The sequence below is a fragment of the Podarcis vaucheri genome (genome assembly GCF_965113315.1).
Source record: "Podarcis vaucheri genome assembly, chromosome: 6".
Taxonomy (NCBI): Eukaryota; Metazoa; Chordata; class Lepidosauria; order Squamata; family Lacertidae; genus Podarcis; species Podarcis vaucheri.
In genome coordinates, this window is record NC_138764.1 from 40,101,572 (window position 1) to 40,120,325 (window position 18,754).

General features: G+C 40.8%; 1 protein-coding gene across 7 annotated transcripts in view; it reads left to right on the forward strand.

The window, feature by feature from the left end:
• The first annotated feature begins 303 nt into the window (after window positions 1-303).
• ZZZ3 (zinc finger ZZ-type containing 3) overlaps window positions 304-18,754 on the forward strand; it is a 42,097-nt gene continuing 23,646 nt past the window's right edge. For 4 of the 7 annotated variants that reach the window (XM_082227236.1, XM_082227240.1, XM_082227241.1 and 1 more), the window contains exons 1-3: window positions 304-488; window positions 8,611-8,761; window positions 15,992-17,556. In XM_082227236.1, coding sequence (XP_082083362.1) covers window positions 16,043-17,556 — 1,514 coding nt within the window. In that variant the 5' untranslated portion in view covers window positions 304-488; window positions 8,611-8,761; window positions 15,992-16,042. Of the gene's footprint in view, window positions 489-919; window positions 1,067-8,610; window positions 8,762-15,991; window positions 17,557-18,754 lie in introns of those variants that run through there. The other 3 variants (XM_082227237.1, XM_082227238.1, XM_082227239.1) reach the window with 3 other exon arrangements.

Consider the following 18,754-nt stretch of genomic DNA (forward strand, 5'->3'; position numbering starts at 1 on the left):
GCACAAAACTGCGGCGCAGTGGGAGGGTTCTCGCCCCAATAATCTGTCATCTTGGGGTGCTTCCAGATTTTGGGGGGGATGGTAACACTGAAAACAGGTCACTGGCAAGAGTTACGAAGAGCCCCAACCGCTCAGTCCACCGGCTCCCAGGCGGCTCCGTCCCGAGCCTCTTTCCCGCCTCCGTCGCCTCCCTGCGTTAACCAGCAGGCGGAGCTGCAGGGAGCGGCCCCCACTCGCGGGCTGCGCAGGGAATGGGGCTGGGGGGGGAGGGAGGCGGGTGAGGGAGGGAGACAGGGAAGGAAGCGGAAGCGGAGCCGCCGCCGCGCGGCGCTGAAGGGAGTCAAGCGGCCGTTGGGTAGAGTGGGGGGGGGGCGGATGAGCGAGCGAGCGCTGACGTCTGATGCGGCTGCCGCTGAGAGGGACCGAAGTGAACAAGAAGCCGCTGCTTCGGTCCCACAGGGCTGAGTTTCGCGTCTCTCAGCAACCAGGTCAGGCCGCCTCCCTCGAGGCGAGCGCGCGCGGGGGAGGGGGTGAAACTGGTGAGGCGGAGAGACCCGGATGGTGCGGCGGGTGAGAGGAGGGGGCCGGGCGAAGGAGCGCGGAGAGGGAGAGAGCGCGAACAAGAGGAGGAGGGGGGAGGTATTATATCCCCATGTGACCTGCGCGTGCGGGAGCGGGAGGGGGGGAGAGGAAGAGGCTCGCGCGCCTCGTTCGAATCCCAGCTGCTGAACCGAAAGGTGCGGCGTGCGCGTGCGCGGCGACGTAACCGCTCCTTTCCCTCAGCCATTGACCATCTTGCTCTCCCTCCTCTCTCTCTGTCCGTCCGCCCTCCCATTTTCCACGTGCGCGGGGGAGCGCGCACGGCGTCCTGCGGGCGCTGTTGTGTATATACAGTATATCTGGGACACGCAGACACGTGCGCGACGCTTCCGCCATGTTGGGGCTCGCAGGAGGCAGGGGGGAGGGGTGTGCGCGCGCGTTGAGGTGGGAGTTCTCGCGAGGTCAGCCCCAGTTCCCGTGGGAGCTGGCCGGAGGCAGGATGGCGGCGCTGCGCTGAGAGTGATGGGTAATAATGGTAACGGGCAACCGGGAAGCGAGGTGGGTGGGAGGGGGAGAGAGAGGGAGGGGGCGGCGCGCCGTGAGCTCCTTTAGGCCCGGCCTCTTTAAGTCCGACGCGTGGGGGCGGGGCTGAACGTCACGGGGAGTTAGACCTGCGAGAGTTTTGTACGCGTCGGGCTCCTCCCCTCCCCCCGCGCTTTCCCCACAGTCAAAACTGCCGCTCCGTGGCGCCCCCCCCCTCACCGCGCCTCAGGTTCTCACCACAGGTTCCCACATAGTCTTGAGGGCGCCCCCATGTCATCTTTTTGTTGATGCTCCTTCGGTCAGCCCACTTGGCTCCTCAGCCCTTTAAAACCGTTCCATGGAACCTCTTCCCGCAAAGTTCGACCACCTCCAATGCCCACCTTTGGTTCAAAATACCTTAGTCAGGGCCACATGGCTACTTTCGACTTGCCTTAGTTGAGTATCTTATAGTATTGGGTGTTAATGTGCTCAAAGACTTGTAACTGACACGATCAGCTCTGGGAGACAATTTGGCCTGCAAGGCAAGTTCCTTAGGAAAACTAGACCCAGCAAAATAAACACCATGCAACAGCCCTAATTTGGAGCCCTGTTTGCCAATCTTGTTCTCTGCTGCACTGCCTCACAAACTTTGGTTATCAAACTTTTTTTTTTTTAAGCCCGTAAGGTATTCTAGAAAAAGCAAAGGTAAGCAGGCTGGCAGAGTACATTATTGTTAGTTTCTGAAAGCACATTTTGCACCACTTGCTGTTGACTGCTGAGCAGGATATTACCCACAGTAGATTTTATGTAGAAAACGAAGAGGGAGCCTGTGGCCCTCCAGATGTTACTGTGTTACAACACCCTGGCCATGCTGATTGAGCCTGATTGAGTCTAGGAAATCTGCAGAGCCACATGGTTCTACTTGTAGTCACCATTTTCTTTGATGAAATGGGCTTTTGCCTGCAAAGTACATGCTGCAATACATTTACAAATCTTTGCCTTAGGTACCACTTGTGCAGGGTTGTGCATTCCTCTGTAAACTTGCACAGCCAACCTGGTTTGTCCCGGATTGTTTGAATCTCCTTTTCTCTTTGGCGATCCCTTGTAGCCGAGTAAGATTACCTTCCATGAACACGGTCTTAACAGTGAGTTCGTAAGTGTGGAGGTCAATTCTGGATCCACATGTCCTTCCACTTCCTCTTAGCACATTTCTCCCTTTCTTCCTGAGTTCAAGCATCTTCAAAGTCCATGACACCTTTTGGTAAAGGCTGTTCTCCAGTTGGGACTCTTGCAGGCCAGTGTTTCCCAGTTGTTTGTGTTTATACTACAATTTTTTATATTTGCCTTGAGGGAGTCCTAAAACCTCTTTTGTTGATCACCAGTATTACACTTTCAATTTTTAAGCACTATTCCCCCCCCCCCAACAAGTTTTAATGTGAGTCTGTTACAAGATCATTTGTATTATCTTGTACTTTTGAGATCTTTGTTTCCTGGGATTGGGATTTTACCTCTGACAAGCAAAATATGCCTAGAATAATTTTATATAAAGTTTGTGAGGGAAGTTCAAAAGAATGCATTTTCTCTTTGCAATGTGTTTTAACTGTCACACATGTTGCATATTAGTTGCAAATTAGGTATTTTGAGGACTGGATTTTAGTAGCACAATTTTTTTTTGTTCATTTTGAATTTGTAGATTGCGTTCCTTTTACAGTAATTTTATTAGCAAGTATCCTTAACTGCAGTTCTATTTCTGCTGTTTATGGATGATCTCCAATTAAGATTATGAATTGGTTGGTGACAACTATGCCTGCAATTATATGAATTCTGGTTTTGTTAAATTTTACAGAAATAGTTCAAATTATTGAAAAAGTTGGTGACAAGAAAGAACAAGAAAGAAACGAGTGCAATTGCTTGTTAAAATATAGTGCAGGCACCCCCAACCTTCGGCCCTCCAGATGTTTTGGACTACAATTCCCATCATCCCTGACCACTGGTCCTGTTAGCTAGGGATCATGGGAGTTGTAGGCCAAAACATCTGGAGGGCCGAAGGTTGGGGATGCCTGATACAGTGGAATGCTGAGAATGCTAGAGTTCTAAAAGCTAGCCAAATTCTCTAAATAAGTGTCATACAGTGTTGGGATGCTATCTAAGTTTGACCCACAAACACAATATTGTCCTAGATGTGTTTTTTCTTTGCAAACACACATTTGCACCTTGCAGAATAGGGGAAGGAATTTGAGAGGGAAAATGGTGTTAAGTATCTCATTCCCCTACTACTTCAGTCCAATTTGCTCTTTTCTCACTCTTTTTCTGTGGAAGAGTGGATCTTTAGGAGCCAATGGAAGGTTACATACAAATGCATATAATAATTCCTATATTTCTTAAACCAGGTTCACTGAAAAATGCTTGGATTGGTGGTGGTTAGGCTTGAATTCCTACAAGATATTTTTGCTTTCTTTATTTCACTTTGTACTGTAGAAAAGCACTTTGTAGCTCTCATTGTATAATTTTCATAAACAAGTTATTGTACTCTATCCTAAGTAGTTATTTGTTGCTGCAGCAGTTCTTGGCCTTGGCTATTGCATTGTTCTCTCAACTTTTTATAGCTTGTGTATTTAATGGGAGCTACTCCCAAGTAACTGTACTTAGGATTTCAGCCTTCAGAAAACATATATAGGTCTCCAGAGTCTCAGCTAATATTAAGAAGTTTGATATTAAAGTATCTTAAAAGATGTCAATAAAATGTCAATGTATTCCCTTGCTATGATATTGTTCTCACATAACACAAAGCCATGGTTTGTTTAACAGACCACAAGTTAGTTATGAATTGTCTCACAGGTGATCAGACCAGCCCTAACTTATTTCTCCCAAGTTTGTTTTGTTTTCCAGCTTCTGTTGCTTCATGTTTCATTAGCATCTAGGATGGGGATTACAAAAAAAAAAAAAGTTTAAGGAAGGGTGCCAGATTCACATGTAATGCTGATTAAAATAAATCAAGGTTGCTAGCATTAAGCAAGTGATAGTTAAGCTGCTAGGTTTGAACAATCAAACAAACCATGGCTTAGTGTTATGATCATAGCTAGCTGCCTTGGTCTCCTTTTTGGCAAAATGTAGGAAATAATAATAATGTGTGAACCAGACCTAGGTGTAGTGTGCTAGGGATGGTGCAATAATTTTTTGTTTGTTTTGGGAAAATGCACAAAATATTTCCTAGGCAAAACTTAACGACAAAATTATCATTAAAATAGCACAGTGTGCATGTTAGGCGTGTAATTAAGCAGCTGGTATATATTACCCAGAGTCCTCTTTGGATAACCAAGGAGGTTCTTGCAGTATGCCTGGACAGACTTCTGTTTTATCAACTGTGTATGTATATCTATTTTACACATTTTTAACATTGCATGAAGTTAGTAAGATTGTGAGCCATCATTCCCCCATGCTTAAATTTTATATTTTAATGTCATTTCTATAATTTAATCATGTTTTCAGAACTAGCTTTAATGCACAGTTACCTCCTAATAGAAAGCATTTTATTTTACGTGGCCCATATATTCAGAAATAGCTGGTTATTTTTTGCACAGGCTATGATTTTAATTTAACATTTCTAGCGTATAGTAATATCCTATTAGAGTGGCCTTTCACAATTGTGTAGCAATATTGGTTATACATGTAAGCTAATATATATAAAAATGTTTTTAAGTTGCCATTCCTACTATTATAGCCTATCTTGTTTTCTTACTTTTGGCATGAAACTTTCTCAATATGTGTTCAAATAATAAAAATAAATAAATTCATAAGCTACAATGCAACATAAAAGTTATTTCAAGGTTCAGAAAACAGGGCAGCAACCAATACTATAGTTCCTCACCCTTGTATTGGGTTTCATTGCTGTGTTGAGAACTTATTGTGGCCAAACTGATTACAGCATCAATAGAGGTCACTCCTCTATATTGACATCATTTGAGCATAGCTTGGATTGGTGTTAATATTGGATAAGCTCAAAGGACTAACAAGCAATTGGATATCCCAATCTATGAAAAAAGCCAACAGTTTGGGTGACTTGTTCCTCATTTTGATTCTTACCTTAATAGATGGAAGACAGTACTACTAATGGCTATGACTTCCCATAATTTAATGTGGCATTATTTTATATTCTTTTGGGTTTAGATTATTATTTGGAAATCTAAGAAATTGTCATGGGCACTACAGAATACCCATTTCACAGAAAAATAACTTTCCCATAAGCCGACAAAAATCCTACACTGCCCTAAAACAAATAAAGCAGACTCCACCCCCAAATGTATGCAAAACATTCACAAAATAACAGAAAATCAAAACAGCTTACTATTTTTTCTGTGTGTGTTTTTTTAAAAATATTAGTGTTGGTGTGTGTTATGTGTCTAAGGGTACTATGGTGCCCCTGGGTGTCACTTTGAAAGTTAAGACCAACACTTTGAATTGAATTCTGAAGCATACCAGGAACTAGTAGAATTCTTTCAATACAGATGAGATATGATCTCTTAAGAATCTAGTTTTGGTTCCTGAAGCGACTCAAGTAGCATGTACATTTAAAGCCTGCTGTAGTAATCTATCATAGAAGTTAACAGGGTTATGGGTAACATTTGGCTTCATGTGATGTGAGATACACCTTTACAACTATCTTTTAAAAATAGGCAGTCATCTGAGAAATAATTTCTCTCGCTCCCTCATATGGCAGTGGTACTTTGGGCTCTGTAAAGATTCCTATTCATTTCCAGCACCTATTACTTCATATGAGGATTAGGAGATGTCACTTGCTATTTGCAACTGTCCTTTCAAGGTGGAGTGACAGTTTCAAAACAGGGCGGTCCCCCACACCTCCTCATTCAGCTTCTTCATACTTGATTGAAGGAGTGCCTCATGTGACCTATGGAAGGCATTATTTTATATTTGTATTGCATTTGTGAGGAATGTTGCTAACGGCTATTTGATATATGTTTACATTTGTATTTGGGGAAATACAAAGCAAAACAAAGAATAGCCAGTTTATTATGATAACATCGCTGATAGTGACACTTTGACATAAGTTTAAAAAAATCATAAATGCCCACTGAATCTCACAAAGGCATGAAGATGTAACTAATAAATACTTAGATGTTTTGTAAGATCAAATGAGTTACTATTCAATCTCTGGCAAAAGAGGCTGGAATAGAATTAAACTCTAGTTCTACTTTTAAAGTGTGTGGAATTTGGATGTTTGATTTCTTATGTTGGTTTATCATGGCAAATAATGTTGTTTATTTCCCCCCTTCTCTCACATTTAGAATGTATGACACAAAACTATCTTTTGGAATAGAGAACTTCCATAGGATGAGCATATTTTAGAAAAAATCCCCCAGGCAATCTGAGGAGTACCAGCTACATATTGCCAGAATGTGACTAATCCCAACCCACCATTACTTCTGTATAAACCTGTCTTGCCCAGCAGTGGGTACAGAAGTGATGCACTTAGGTTCCTGATCCAAAAAAACCATCCATTGACAGTTCACAACTTATTTCCTAATCTGACTTGGTGTAAAAATGTGGTTATCAAGTTTCTGCCAGCAACTGTTCTGCACATTACTTCCAGGAGAATATTGTAGTCTCTTGCTCTTGAAGGTGATGAAGCAAACCTTACTTTATCTATACTCTACTTAGAATACTGCATATTGATGAAGGATATTAAATGAATTGAGAGGTAAAAAATCACATGACTTTCAAGAACTGTAGCTTATTATTTCCAAACTTACACAGTTCTAGTGCGCACTGTGTACTTAGGTAGCCCCATACTGGCTTAGTTCTATGCCATAGCCCTGTCCCGGCATGGCACAAATTTGTGGCGTTTGTGCTACCTGTGGTATATCTGATAAAAGCAGGACGTTGGTTAGTCATGGTTTTGACTACCGGTATCCTGAATACTGAAAAGAGGAGAAAGCCTTCTACACATTGTTGGGGTGAATATATTGGAACCCCAAGGAATGCAGTGTTCTGTGACTTACAGTGGTACCTCGAGTTACAAACGCTTCAGGTTACAAACTCCGCTAACCTGGAAGAGTTACCTCAAGTTGAGAACTTTGCCCCAGGATGAGAACGGAAATCGTGTGCCAGCAGGGCAGCAGCAGCAGCAAGAGGCCTCATTACCGTAAGCACGCCTCTAGTTAAGAACAGTTTCAGGTCTTAACCTTATTAACAGTTTCAGGTCTTAACGGACCTCTGGAACGAATTAAGTTCATAACTAGAGGCACCACTGTATTTATTTTAACTGTAGGTAGCATGGAGGCTACCTTTGCTAATTGGTTGTAAGGAAAACAGAATCAAAACAATCCATTTACGGACATGTGAAAAAATAATGCTTTCTCCTAAACTACCAAATCTGTGATTTATGTATATTTCACACCACTTAGGAAATGATAGTATCTTTGGCAAGAGTGTCTCTGGGAATGGTCATATGATAGGGAGAGGCTTTCTCTCTCTAATGAGGCTACTTATTAGAGGAATTGCAGGGAATTTTTGTGTCCTTGCTAAAGTTATTGCTTTTCTGTTTGTGTGAGAGTCTGAGAAGCCAAATGCCATGTTTTTCTCCTGTAGTGAGAGGTTTTTGTTAGTTTAAGACTATTATAAATATAATAGGGAGGTAAAAATACTGTGAATTGGTGAATTGAACAAGTTCACTCTAGGGAAAAATGTGTGTGTGTGTATATATATATATGTGTGTGTGTGTATATATATATATATACACACACACACACACACATACATATACATACCCATACCCATACCCATATCCCCACACACTTAACAAGTATCCATGCTAACTGATTGCTGTAACAATTAAAGCATGATTGTGATAATATAGAGCACTGCTTTTCAACTAGTGGATTATGTCAACTAGATTATCCACCTGCATTGGATGTCTTAATGAATATCATCCTAAACTGTTAGAAGGCATTCTGTGCCACATGTGCCACTTGAGCCTTCAGTGAAAATGATGGCTCTAGTAGCAACCTCAGCCTTGGTCATTCTAAGGCAGTGTTGAATCCCACTCATCTAAGCTGAGGAACATCTTACAAACTGTGCCAGTTTTGTCTGGATTGAATCTCAGTTTGTTTGCCCTTGCCCATTCTATTTCTGCATCCGCACACTGGTCTATTCCCACCAGGCTATGAAGAGAATGTCAAATGGAGCTTTGTGTCATTTCCAAATGGATGACAATACACTCCAACTCATTGAACTACTTCGCTTAGCAGATTCAAATAGGTATTTAACATCATGGGGATAAGATGAAACCTTGTGGGATCAGCAAATATGCTGTGGGGTAAAGCAGAAATCCCATGGGACTACATTTTGGAATTGGCCCTGTAGGTAAGTGTAGAACCATCATAAAAAAGTCGCCGTCCCTCCATATTCTTTTTTTAACCTCCATTGTTTGCAAACAGGAAAGAGTGAATACTTTGAAAGTTGTCATATGCCATGCCATATGGACAGTAAATACACTGACTTTTTCTTAATTCTGTTGTCTCTTTCCTACAGTATCCTTGTTAAAAGAAATGTAAATTGCTTGAAAATGATGTCTGGCATGCATCATGGACATTAGCAATGGTGACTATTAAGCTTAGTGGAGCTACACTGGAATTCCTCAAAGCTCAGAAGAGAAGTTCATATTCTATTCATTTTTGCAATGGTAGGAAATGAAACATATTTGTTTAAAATTATTGTGGTTTCTTGTATCATTAAATCTTTTAAATGTTATTGTATTTATTCTAATGACCAGTTAGATTTACTCTGAAGTCCATGTAAACACCAAACATTTTGTGATAGGATATATATACACCTGTCAACTTACATATACACACAGGTCCTGTTATTCAAATGCATGTTATACAAAAAATCACTTATCCAAACACAAGCAATTAGTATCCAAAACTTGCTGTACATATGGCAGAATCAGATAGCCAAACAGCCGGACCTGCATGCAGGACTGTAAGCAGTCTTAAACAAGATTAACTTTTTGCATTTTGTTGGTCAGACAAATAAGAGAGCATTTCTTTCCTTCCTTGTTTGCATTTTGCAAGTTTCAGAATGTTTTCCTGGGTTTTCCCAGGTTTTTTTGTCATTTTGGGCTCAAAATTCAGTGGTTGGGGACACATTAGAAATTGTTGCATAGGAATCAATTGGCTCATTATGTGAATGCTCACCTAACAAACAATTTCCTGAGAATGCATTATCTTCAGGTAGTGAAACCTGCATTTATATAAAAAAGAATGAATATTTAGTATTATGAATCACTTTCTTCTCCTATTTATGGATGAATCTTTTGAAGTCTGAAACCAGACACCCAGGAATGTGATATATCCTCTAGTACAGGCATGTCCAACTCCCAAGAGACTGTGATCTATTCCCAGTATAAAAAAAAACAACTGGCCGTGATCTACCCATTGTCATTGATGGGAGGAAGAGCGTGCGTGGGATGAGTGGATTGTTGAGCTTTTTTTAGGAGGGAAGTTCCCAGAGTTGTTGAGCTTTTTGGGGGGAGGATTGCACAGAGTTTTTTTAGCTTTCCCCCCTTAACTTTTTGTACACAATAAAGATCCAGGGATCTGCCAGTAGATTGCAATCTACTGGTTGGACATCCCTGCTCTTTTAAATATTTCTAATTATGATGCTTTATAATTAGAAATTTTGTCTTTTGTGGTATTTTGATTTCTGTAAATTGCCTTTTGTACATTTATGGAAAAGTAGTGTATAAATTGTTAAATAATAATATTGTATTACCATTGTCAACCATTAGTATAGAATAGATTATTGTCTTCTCCAGTACTCCAAACTATTTGGAACATGTTAGGAGTCTGTGTATATATATTGGTGCATGTGTAATTGAAATACATGTATGTTCCTCCCACCTTTAACTCTGCCTCCATTTGCTTGCCCTGTGTCAGGAGTTTACATGAGTAAACTCATGTATTTTGTAAATCACTGTGTTAATCAGTGACTCTACAGTGGTACCTCTGGTTGCGAACAGGATCTGTTCTGAAGGCCCCTTCGCAACCTGAAGCGTCGTATCTGCGCAGTGTGATTTGGCGCTTGTGTGTATGTGCAAAGTGCCATTTAGTGCTTGTGCACATGCACGAGCGGCTAAACCCGGAAGTAACCCTTTCCGGTACTTCCGGGTCACCGCGGGATGCAACCTGAAAAGACATAACCTGAAGCGTCCGTAACATGAGGTATGACTGTACATGCCTCTGAAACTCAGGTGGTGAGTGCTGATAGATACAGAGGCAACATGGGTCCGCTGAAAAACAAGTAGAATATTGACATGCTCAGGGGAACCATGCAGAACTAAGGTGCAGAAAACTCCAACCCCATGCTCAGAAACCACTGGAAATAGAGTACAGTAATACCTCCGTGAATGTCCTCCCCGTTGACCATCCATTTTGGTGAATATCCGCGGCAAACCAAGAAGTACCGGAATGGGTTACTTCCGGGTTTGCCGCTCGCGCATGTGCAGAAGTGGTAAATCGTGCAGAAGCGTAAACCACTCCGCGCGTATGCCCAGAGCAGCGCTTTGTGGAGCGTCCGGTGCTCTGGAACTGATTCTGGATTCAAAACAAGGTATCACTGTACCAGTTGGAAAAATAAAATGAGTGTGGGTGTATGGTGGAGAATAGGGCTAGGCGATATATAATATATCATTCAAAACCGGTTTGAAGTCTATATCGTTATATCAGTTTCATAATTTTTGACCCAGCAATATACTACAAATCTGTGGTATATTTTGCACTATGCAAAAATTACGATGCAAGAAAATCTTTATTTCAGACATGGTGCTACATTGCGATGTTGAAAACCAGATATTGCCCAGCTCCACTGTTCGCCTTTGCATACTTCCATCCTTTTTTCAGACATTGTGATATATCAGTATACAGTGGTACCTCAGAACTCAAATGTAATCCGTTCCAGAAGACTGTTCGACTTCTGAAATGTTCGAGTTTCGAGGCGCAGCTTCCGATTGGCCAACAGCTCTGTTTTTGAGCAGTGGAAGCTGCGTCAGACTTCCATGTTTCGAATAACATTTGAAAATCGGAGCACTTCCAGGTTTTCGGCGTTTGGGAGCCGAAATGTTTGAGAACGGAGCCATTCGAGTTGCGAGTTACCACTGTATGATGATGTTTAGCTAGCGATATATCAACATGTTGAAAACCAGATATCGCACAGGACTAGTGGAGAAGAGGAATGCCCTGAGTTAGGAGCTCTTTGTAGCTTATAGAATCCTGGAGGAGGTCATGCCTGCCTAGCAAGAACCCCTGCCTGGATCATTCCTGTTAGGAGACAAGGATGCACTGAAAAATTTGTTTCAGGTTTCACTTGTTTGCTATAACTTATAATGCAATGTAATATAATCCACATATTTCTCTAATCTACATAGTGCCATCATTTACTTAAGGTGACAACTTGTTTATCTTTGTTCTGTTTCATTTTTAGTGGAAATAGAATCTCTTTTTATACAAAACCCAAGGAAAATCCCCAATGTATGGGGTTGCTTGGATCATAATTGAATTGGTATTGCCTGCTGTTTAGTATTTAAAGGCATGGGATGTTAAGAAGAAAGGCTGCATTTCTTGCATAAGATTAGTCATTTCAGGGAAATATATGTGTAGCACCTACCTCTGCACAGATGTCTAGGGATTTGTGCTTTTCTACATTGTGAAATGCAAATATGTATGTACTGTACCTTGTTACCTATGATTGCTTAGATTGCCATGATTGTGATAGCTTCAGAAAGACTTTTAGCAGTCATAGGAATTACATGTGACTGCTTGCTTATGGATTCATAGGAATCCACATGCTGCTGCTTGCTATACCAAGAACACCTGCATGAAGATAGTTATTTAACATCTCAACATATCTGAACCAGCCCTTCATAAAATATAATTGTGTGGAATATGAATTATTATGGCATAGTCATAACTTATGAGAACTAGTTTTTATTCTAATTTGGTTAATGTGTGTCAGTTTTCTGTCATAGAGCTTCCCTATAAATTCCACATCCTTTCTCTACTTGGGCATTGTTCCTTTTAGACAGAACTTTAAATTTATCAGGTATCTTTCAAACAGAATGGATTCTAATAAAAGATGGATGCAGTTGGTTCTAAGGGCAGAACCTTCGCATGCTCTTTGCTGTGTAATGTTGGAGTTGGTTAGTGCATGTTGCTGATAACGCCACATATGGGACAGCTGCATATTCCTTCATTGCAGAGGGTTGGACTAGATCGGGGTAGTCAATCTTTTTATACCTACCGCCCACGAATTCATCTTTCTTGATGGTAAAATTTCCTTACCTCTGCTTGATGGAAGGAGGATTCAGCTTGTGCCGTAGAACCCCCTACCACCCACCTAGAATCCCGAAACACCCGCTAGTGGACAGTAGGGACCAGGTTGACAACCCCTGGGCTAGATGATCAGGGTCTTTAAAATGGGGTTTAACTTCATTTTCATACTAGTCTTTTTCACATTTCCAAAACTGACTATCATGGGGAATTATGTCATCTTTGGAGATTTATTTGAATCTTTGTGCCCTGGCTTCTGCAATGAAGATCTTCAAGCTGGCTGATGGTATACGTGGTGATGGTACATAGTCACCCCTCCCCAATGCACACACATCCCAGTTGTCATTAGAATGATGGATCAGGGTACATTGTACTTCCCTTTAGCCCTGCAGTTGCTGGACAACTAGCAATTATAAAGCGGAGTGAACTGTTCTTCTGGCAGAGAAGCCAACACCATGCAGATGGCTGGGCCAGGCTTGTTTCCCCTGTGTCATTACATTCTTCATGGAATGCATCAGTGGTTGTGGGACTGCAAAGGTTGGAAATGTGTGACATGATAAATCCAGAAATCCAATTCAGTTACAGCTTGATTACTAAGGATAGACCATTTGAAGTGTACAAGAATTTATTTTCTTGATCAAAACACCATAGCATTTGCTTATTGCCAAACCCAGTAACTTTAGTTCAGAATCCCTTGTTAAATTTTCATGAATAATGTATACTCCCAGTTTTAGGGACAAAGAATATTCCCCATCGGTGGTTAGACTCCATGTAGCAGGGATGGGGACCTGTAGCCCCCCAGATGCTGTTGAACTCTCACCAGTTCCAATTAATGTAATAGTCCAGCAACATTTGGAGGGCTATTTGTTGTCCATCCCTGCCACATAGTATGCTTCGTGCACCAGACATTTAGGATTATCTCATCTAGGCTTTGCTTCCTTCATATCATGGCTTTCTGGAAGATAGGAAAACAAACATTTCATCCTCCCAAATAAAATATTTGTATTAAGTATTTCAGATTTTGCTTTTAAAGCATGCTTACATTGATGAGCAGAATACTCCTTTAAAACACCTCACTAAACTGGATAATTTGAAACAAATGTTCCTTTCATTTGCAAGGAGTTACATTAGCTGTTTTCTTAGCATTCATATACAAGGTGTTGTTGTTTTTTTGTAGGGCCTACTTTGTTCCCACTAAAAGAACATAATTTATCACAGTTTTTTATCCTGAAAAAGGGTATGAGAGTAGTTATATCACATAGATCAAAATAACGAGCCTCAACTTTTGTTTTCCCAGCAGTCCATCTCTTTAATGGAAAAAAAATAGGAAATGGCTTTAAAGCTTGGACAATTTTTACAATTTAGAAGTGGGTATAATTTATTTTACATTAGAATTTGGTTTTGTTTGTGTACAGATCCATGATCCATGTTCCCTAAATTTATAAGTTACTTCCACTATTATTCCAAAATTCTTATAATTCTAGTATTTATAAGTCAGTAGTGGTTTAGGGTAGGGACGCGGGTGGCGCTGTGGGTAAAAGCCTCAGCGCCTAGGGCTTGCCGATCGAAAGGTCGGCGGTTCGAATCCCCGCTGCGGGGTGCGCTCCCGCTGCTCGGTCCCAGCGCCTGCCAACCTAGCAGTTCGAAAGCACCCCCGGGTGCAAGTAGATAAATAGGTACCGCTTACCAGCGGGAAGGTAAACGGCGTTCCGTGTGCTGCGCTGGCTCGCCAGATGCAGCTTTGTCACGCTGGCCACGTGACCCGGAAGTGTCTCCGGACAGCGCTGGCCCCCGGCCTCTTGAGTGAGATGGGCGCACAAACCCCAGAGTCTGTCAAGACTGGCCCGTTCGGGCAGGGGTACCTTTACCTTTACCTTTTAGTGGTTTAGGGAGCCTCTCTGTTGCTTAATATGTTTATATTATTTAGCTTATAAAACCTTCTGAAAATGAAGCAGGGACTACCATCTTATTCCATAAGATATCGGAGTCAGTGTAGTTTAGAATCTGGTCCTAGTTTCTCCTAGGTTTTTTTTTTTTAAAAAAAATCTTGATGTTCCATTTGATTATGATTGCGTCTTATCCTGCTAAATTATTTAACCCATTAACTTTGGTTTTTAGTGCAGTTGATTGTACATGAGGCTCAATCAATTAAGTACATCTTGATATCTATCAGTTTTAACTTAGAGTGAAACTGTGGTATAAAATAGTAACAGTCCAGTCTTGTACAGGATTACCCTGAAGCAAGTTTCACTAAGTTTAATGAGGTTTACTGCTGAGTAAATGTGCATAATTTTTTTAGCCCCATTTGCTTTATTTTTCCATAGTCTTTATTTCTAGTTTCAGTAGACAAGTTTTGAATTAGAGGCATATATGATCTTCTACTTATTCACTGTTGACTTGTTGATTTGTTTTTGTCAGCAGCTCCTCCTGACACAAGCATTAATTCAGTTTTCCAAGGATTGACCTTGGCACAAGGAAGAGATGTGATAGCATATCCCACATGGTCTTAGGCTTCTTAAATTACACCAGTGGCATGGGACTTGTAGGCACAGGGAGTCACATGCCACTGAGTTAACATAAGGACCCAGCATAGGAGAGATGACTGAGGTTCTGTTTCAAGAACCCACCAGGTCTTTGTCAGGAATCATGTAGCCCAGTTCCAACATACTTGAAGCCTGGGAATTTTTATCCCCAAAGGTAAAACCTGATGCAACTTTTAGGGATGATGATAGACCCTGTCATTAGTGGATGAGATTCTAGTTGTGAATAAAGTGAAGCATTGTGAAATATATTCCTGTACATTTTTAAAAGCTTAGCATTAGCAGTGAATTCAAGCAGACTGTCTTTGATTAGATAAATTTATATCCATATGCTTATTTCCTTTACTTAGGCCAGAGTGCATTGGTTGACTTAGTGCTGAGCCATAAGAGTAGACAACTTTTATGGGTTGGGTTTTTTTCCCTACAGTCAAATGATGAAAGCCATCACTGTGGTTTTGCTTGAAATGAACAAATTGTCTTGGGATATGAGTACAGTAATTGACTTTCGTCTTAAAGTGAGTGCAGAAGTGATAAGCATGTTTGCAACATGCCTTTGAATAAAATTTTCAACTCCTTCTTTAGTCATAGGATATCCTTTTGGGTTATGAGTGTAGAAGTAGATGATTCACTGCTTGAGTTGTAGATTTTTAGTCCTTTTTTGAATTATAAATTGAAAAATACTGTTGAAATTAGATAGAACTTTTTTGTATGTTCTCTTAAATGCATTAGAATTCCTTCCTGTTCATTTAATGCCAGAAACAATGGTTTATGTAACTTTTCTGTTTGGCTTAACTGAAAGAAAATGATTTTCATTTTATAAACCTGCTTTAGTGTCAAAACCTTTTTCTGACCCTCTGTTATATAAATAGTAGTGTCAATATTGAGCAGTTAGTGTTAACATCTGCTAAGAAATTTAGATGATTGCCCTGCTGTCACAAGGAAACTACCATAATAGAGATCCTTATTTAGTCATAAAATTGAAATGTTAGCATATTTTCTACTACAGACAATGCTTTTTCTCATTGTTTTATTTACCTTTCTTTGAAGGTTTCGGAATGAGTGGATCATGAGGAACATACTTTAGGGACTTGCCATAGTATGGCTGCTTCTCGATCTACTCGTGTCACAAGATCAACAGTAGGGTTAAATGGTTTGGATGAAAATTTTTGTGGCCGAACTTTAAGAAATCGTAGCATCGCTCATCCAGAGGAAGTTTCTTCTCTTCCACAAGTAAGATCAAGATCACCAAAGAAGAAGCCAGAATCTCTGCAGACTCAAAAGGGAAATAACAGTGCACGAAGTAACACTGATGTGAAACAGCAAAGTTCTAGGGAATCATGGGTAAGCCCTCGAAAGAGGGGACTATCAGCTTCAGAAAAGGATAGTGTTGAGAAACAAATTGTGGACAATTGTGAGAAGAAACAAGGGGAACCTCATTCACCAGTTTTAAAGCGAGTTAAGCGCTGCCTGCGTTCAGAGGGACAAAACAGTTCAGAAGAAGTGTTGTCCTCTAAAACAGGGAAGGAACGATTGGAACGCAAGAGTTCAGTACCAGACAATGCTGCAGTCAATCCAGGAGCTAAACGAGCCTGTCGATGTCTTATATTGGACGACAGTGATAAAAGGGAAGTTAAAAAAGTGAATTCTTGTGCAGAAAAAATTAACAGTTTCTCAGTATCCGAAGAACTTGCAGGTTGTCAGACTGTCAATGGAGTTGATGGGAGAGGTCCAAATGCTGCAAAGTGTGACAACTGTCAGCCTGATGGGAATACTGCACAAAACAATGTTGTTTCCTGTTCATCTAAGGAAAAAGATGTTGCAGAAAATGGAAATTCATTGGCCCACTCATCATTTTTTCTCAACAGAAATAAAGAGGACAGTTTTGTTGACCACAGTGTGCCTTGCACAAATTCACAAGAACAGTTAACATTAGAGGACCACAAACAATTAAACAACTGTTTGCCTGAGGAAACTACTAATCAGGCACATGAGTCAGGTACGGGTACGGGGTCCTCTTCTGAAATCCAGTCACCTTTATTAAGGGATTCTGAGGAGGAAGTAGACGTGGTGGGTGATAGCAGTGCCTCAAAAGAACAGTCTGAAAAAACCAACAGGAACCTGGGCAATTGTCATGACAGTACATCAGTCTCAGGTGAACCTGAACCACCAGTTTCTGTTTTGGACTGTGTTTCCACTCAAATTGCATCTGTGTCTGAACCTCAAGAACACAGATACACACTGAGAACATCCCCGTGGAGGGTGGGCACAGCAAAAGGTAGCCCTACTAAACATAACTCTCCATGTAGAGAAAATGGACAGCTTGAGGAGAACAATCACAGTGCCGCTGAAACGAATGTAGAATCAAGTATTACCAATATCAATGGGTCTTCTGTAAACACAGATACTGTTCTGAATGAGAAAGAGAGAAGTTGTGATTCCGGGGAATATATAGATGAAGGACTAAGTAAACCACCCCCAGAGGCTAGACTTGTTACTGGATCCCTACCATCTGCCAAAGAGAGTGCCAATCTTCATGCTGTAGAAGAGGAAGAGGAAGAGCCTGATGTGTATTTCTTTGAATCAGATCATGTGGCATTGAAACACAACAAAGAGTATGTGTAACTATGGTAACCATGGATTCTGCTTTTTGTTTGTTATTCAAGCCCCTAGTTTTTCAAATACTATTACATCTGCCTTAGTGTAATTTCATTTAAATAATAGTTTTCTTTAGAAGACACTTGAATTCTGCAAGAACTATGATTTAAGTGTATTATTTTAGTGTGAGAGTATAGCAGGAAGTTGACTTTAAGGCTGCAGTCTTATATCTGTCTATCTAGAAGCAAGCCCCATTGAACTCAGTGGGTCTTATTGCTGAGTAGACATGCATAGAATTTCAGTGTAAAACTTCATTGTTTTTGTTTTTGAAAGCTAATTCAAAAATTAGAATTTTACATTTCAGGTTTTATTGCAAGTTTGAGTGAAAATTTCGTTTAATTAGTATGCTAAATACAATGTAGTCTGTAGAATAGTGATATTAGTGTACATAGCAGAGTGTATAAATTGTCAGTGAGTTATTATGGCAGTTACATAGTATTGCAAAAGAGATTAATTTATATAAGCTTCAAATTAATTGACCTGGTTTACGTTGCTAACTTATTGTGTAGCAGTTTCTAAACTTACTCTAAAACTGTCATCTGTAAAATCTAGTAATGTTGCATGGAATTCAGCATTGTGAATTTCAGTTTGCACAGATGAAACAATCCCTTCTCTCCTCTCCCTGTGCGCTGTTGGGGTTCTACAACTTCCACAAGTCAATTTTGGGATGCATGCAGTGGGGTGTAGAGAGGGGTGGGGGGGCCCCACTGCATAAGCGGAAGTCCCCATTTGTGCAAGCAGAAGTTCTGCTGATCAGGCTTCTTATATGAATCCCTCTCGTGATAAAATCATATGGTTCATCAATTAGGTTTAATACATTATTAGCTGTATAAATATATGCTTGTCATTTTGACAGGTGGAGGTTGGGAAGGTTTGTGAACTGCATATAACCTTCAAGGTATAGAGATAGTGCTTTTCCACGTGAATCCTCAACAGCTGAACATCCAACAGTGAATTATTCTTAACCGCCCCCCTGCCCACATTTGGCCTTTGCTGGGTATAGGAGACTGATGAAGTAGCAAAGTTGATGAAGTAGCAAAGTGTGGCAGGCTTTGTGGTCTAGATCAGTAGTGGTTTAGACAGTTGGTGTGGGCTGGGAGAGAGAAATTCAGCTTCTGGATCTTAAATGATAGCCCTTGTATAATGGAGTAGTCA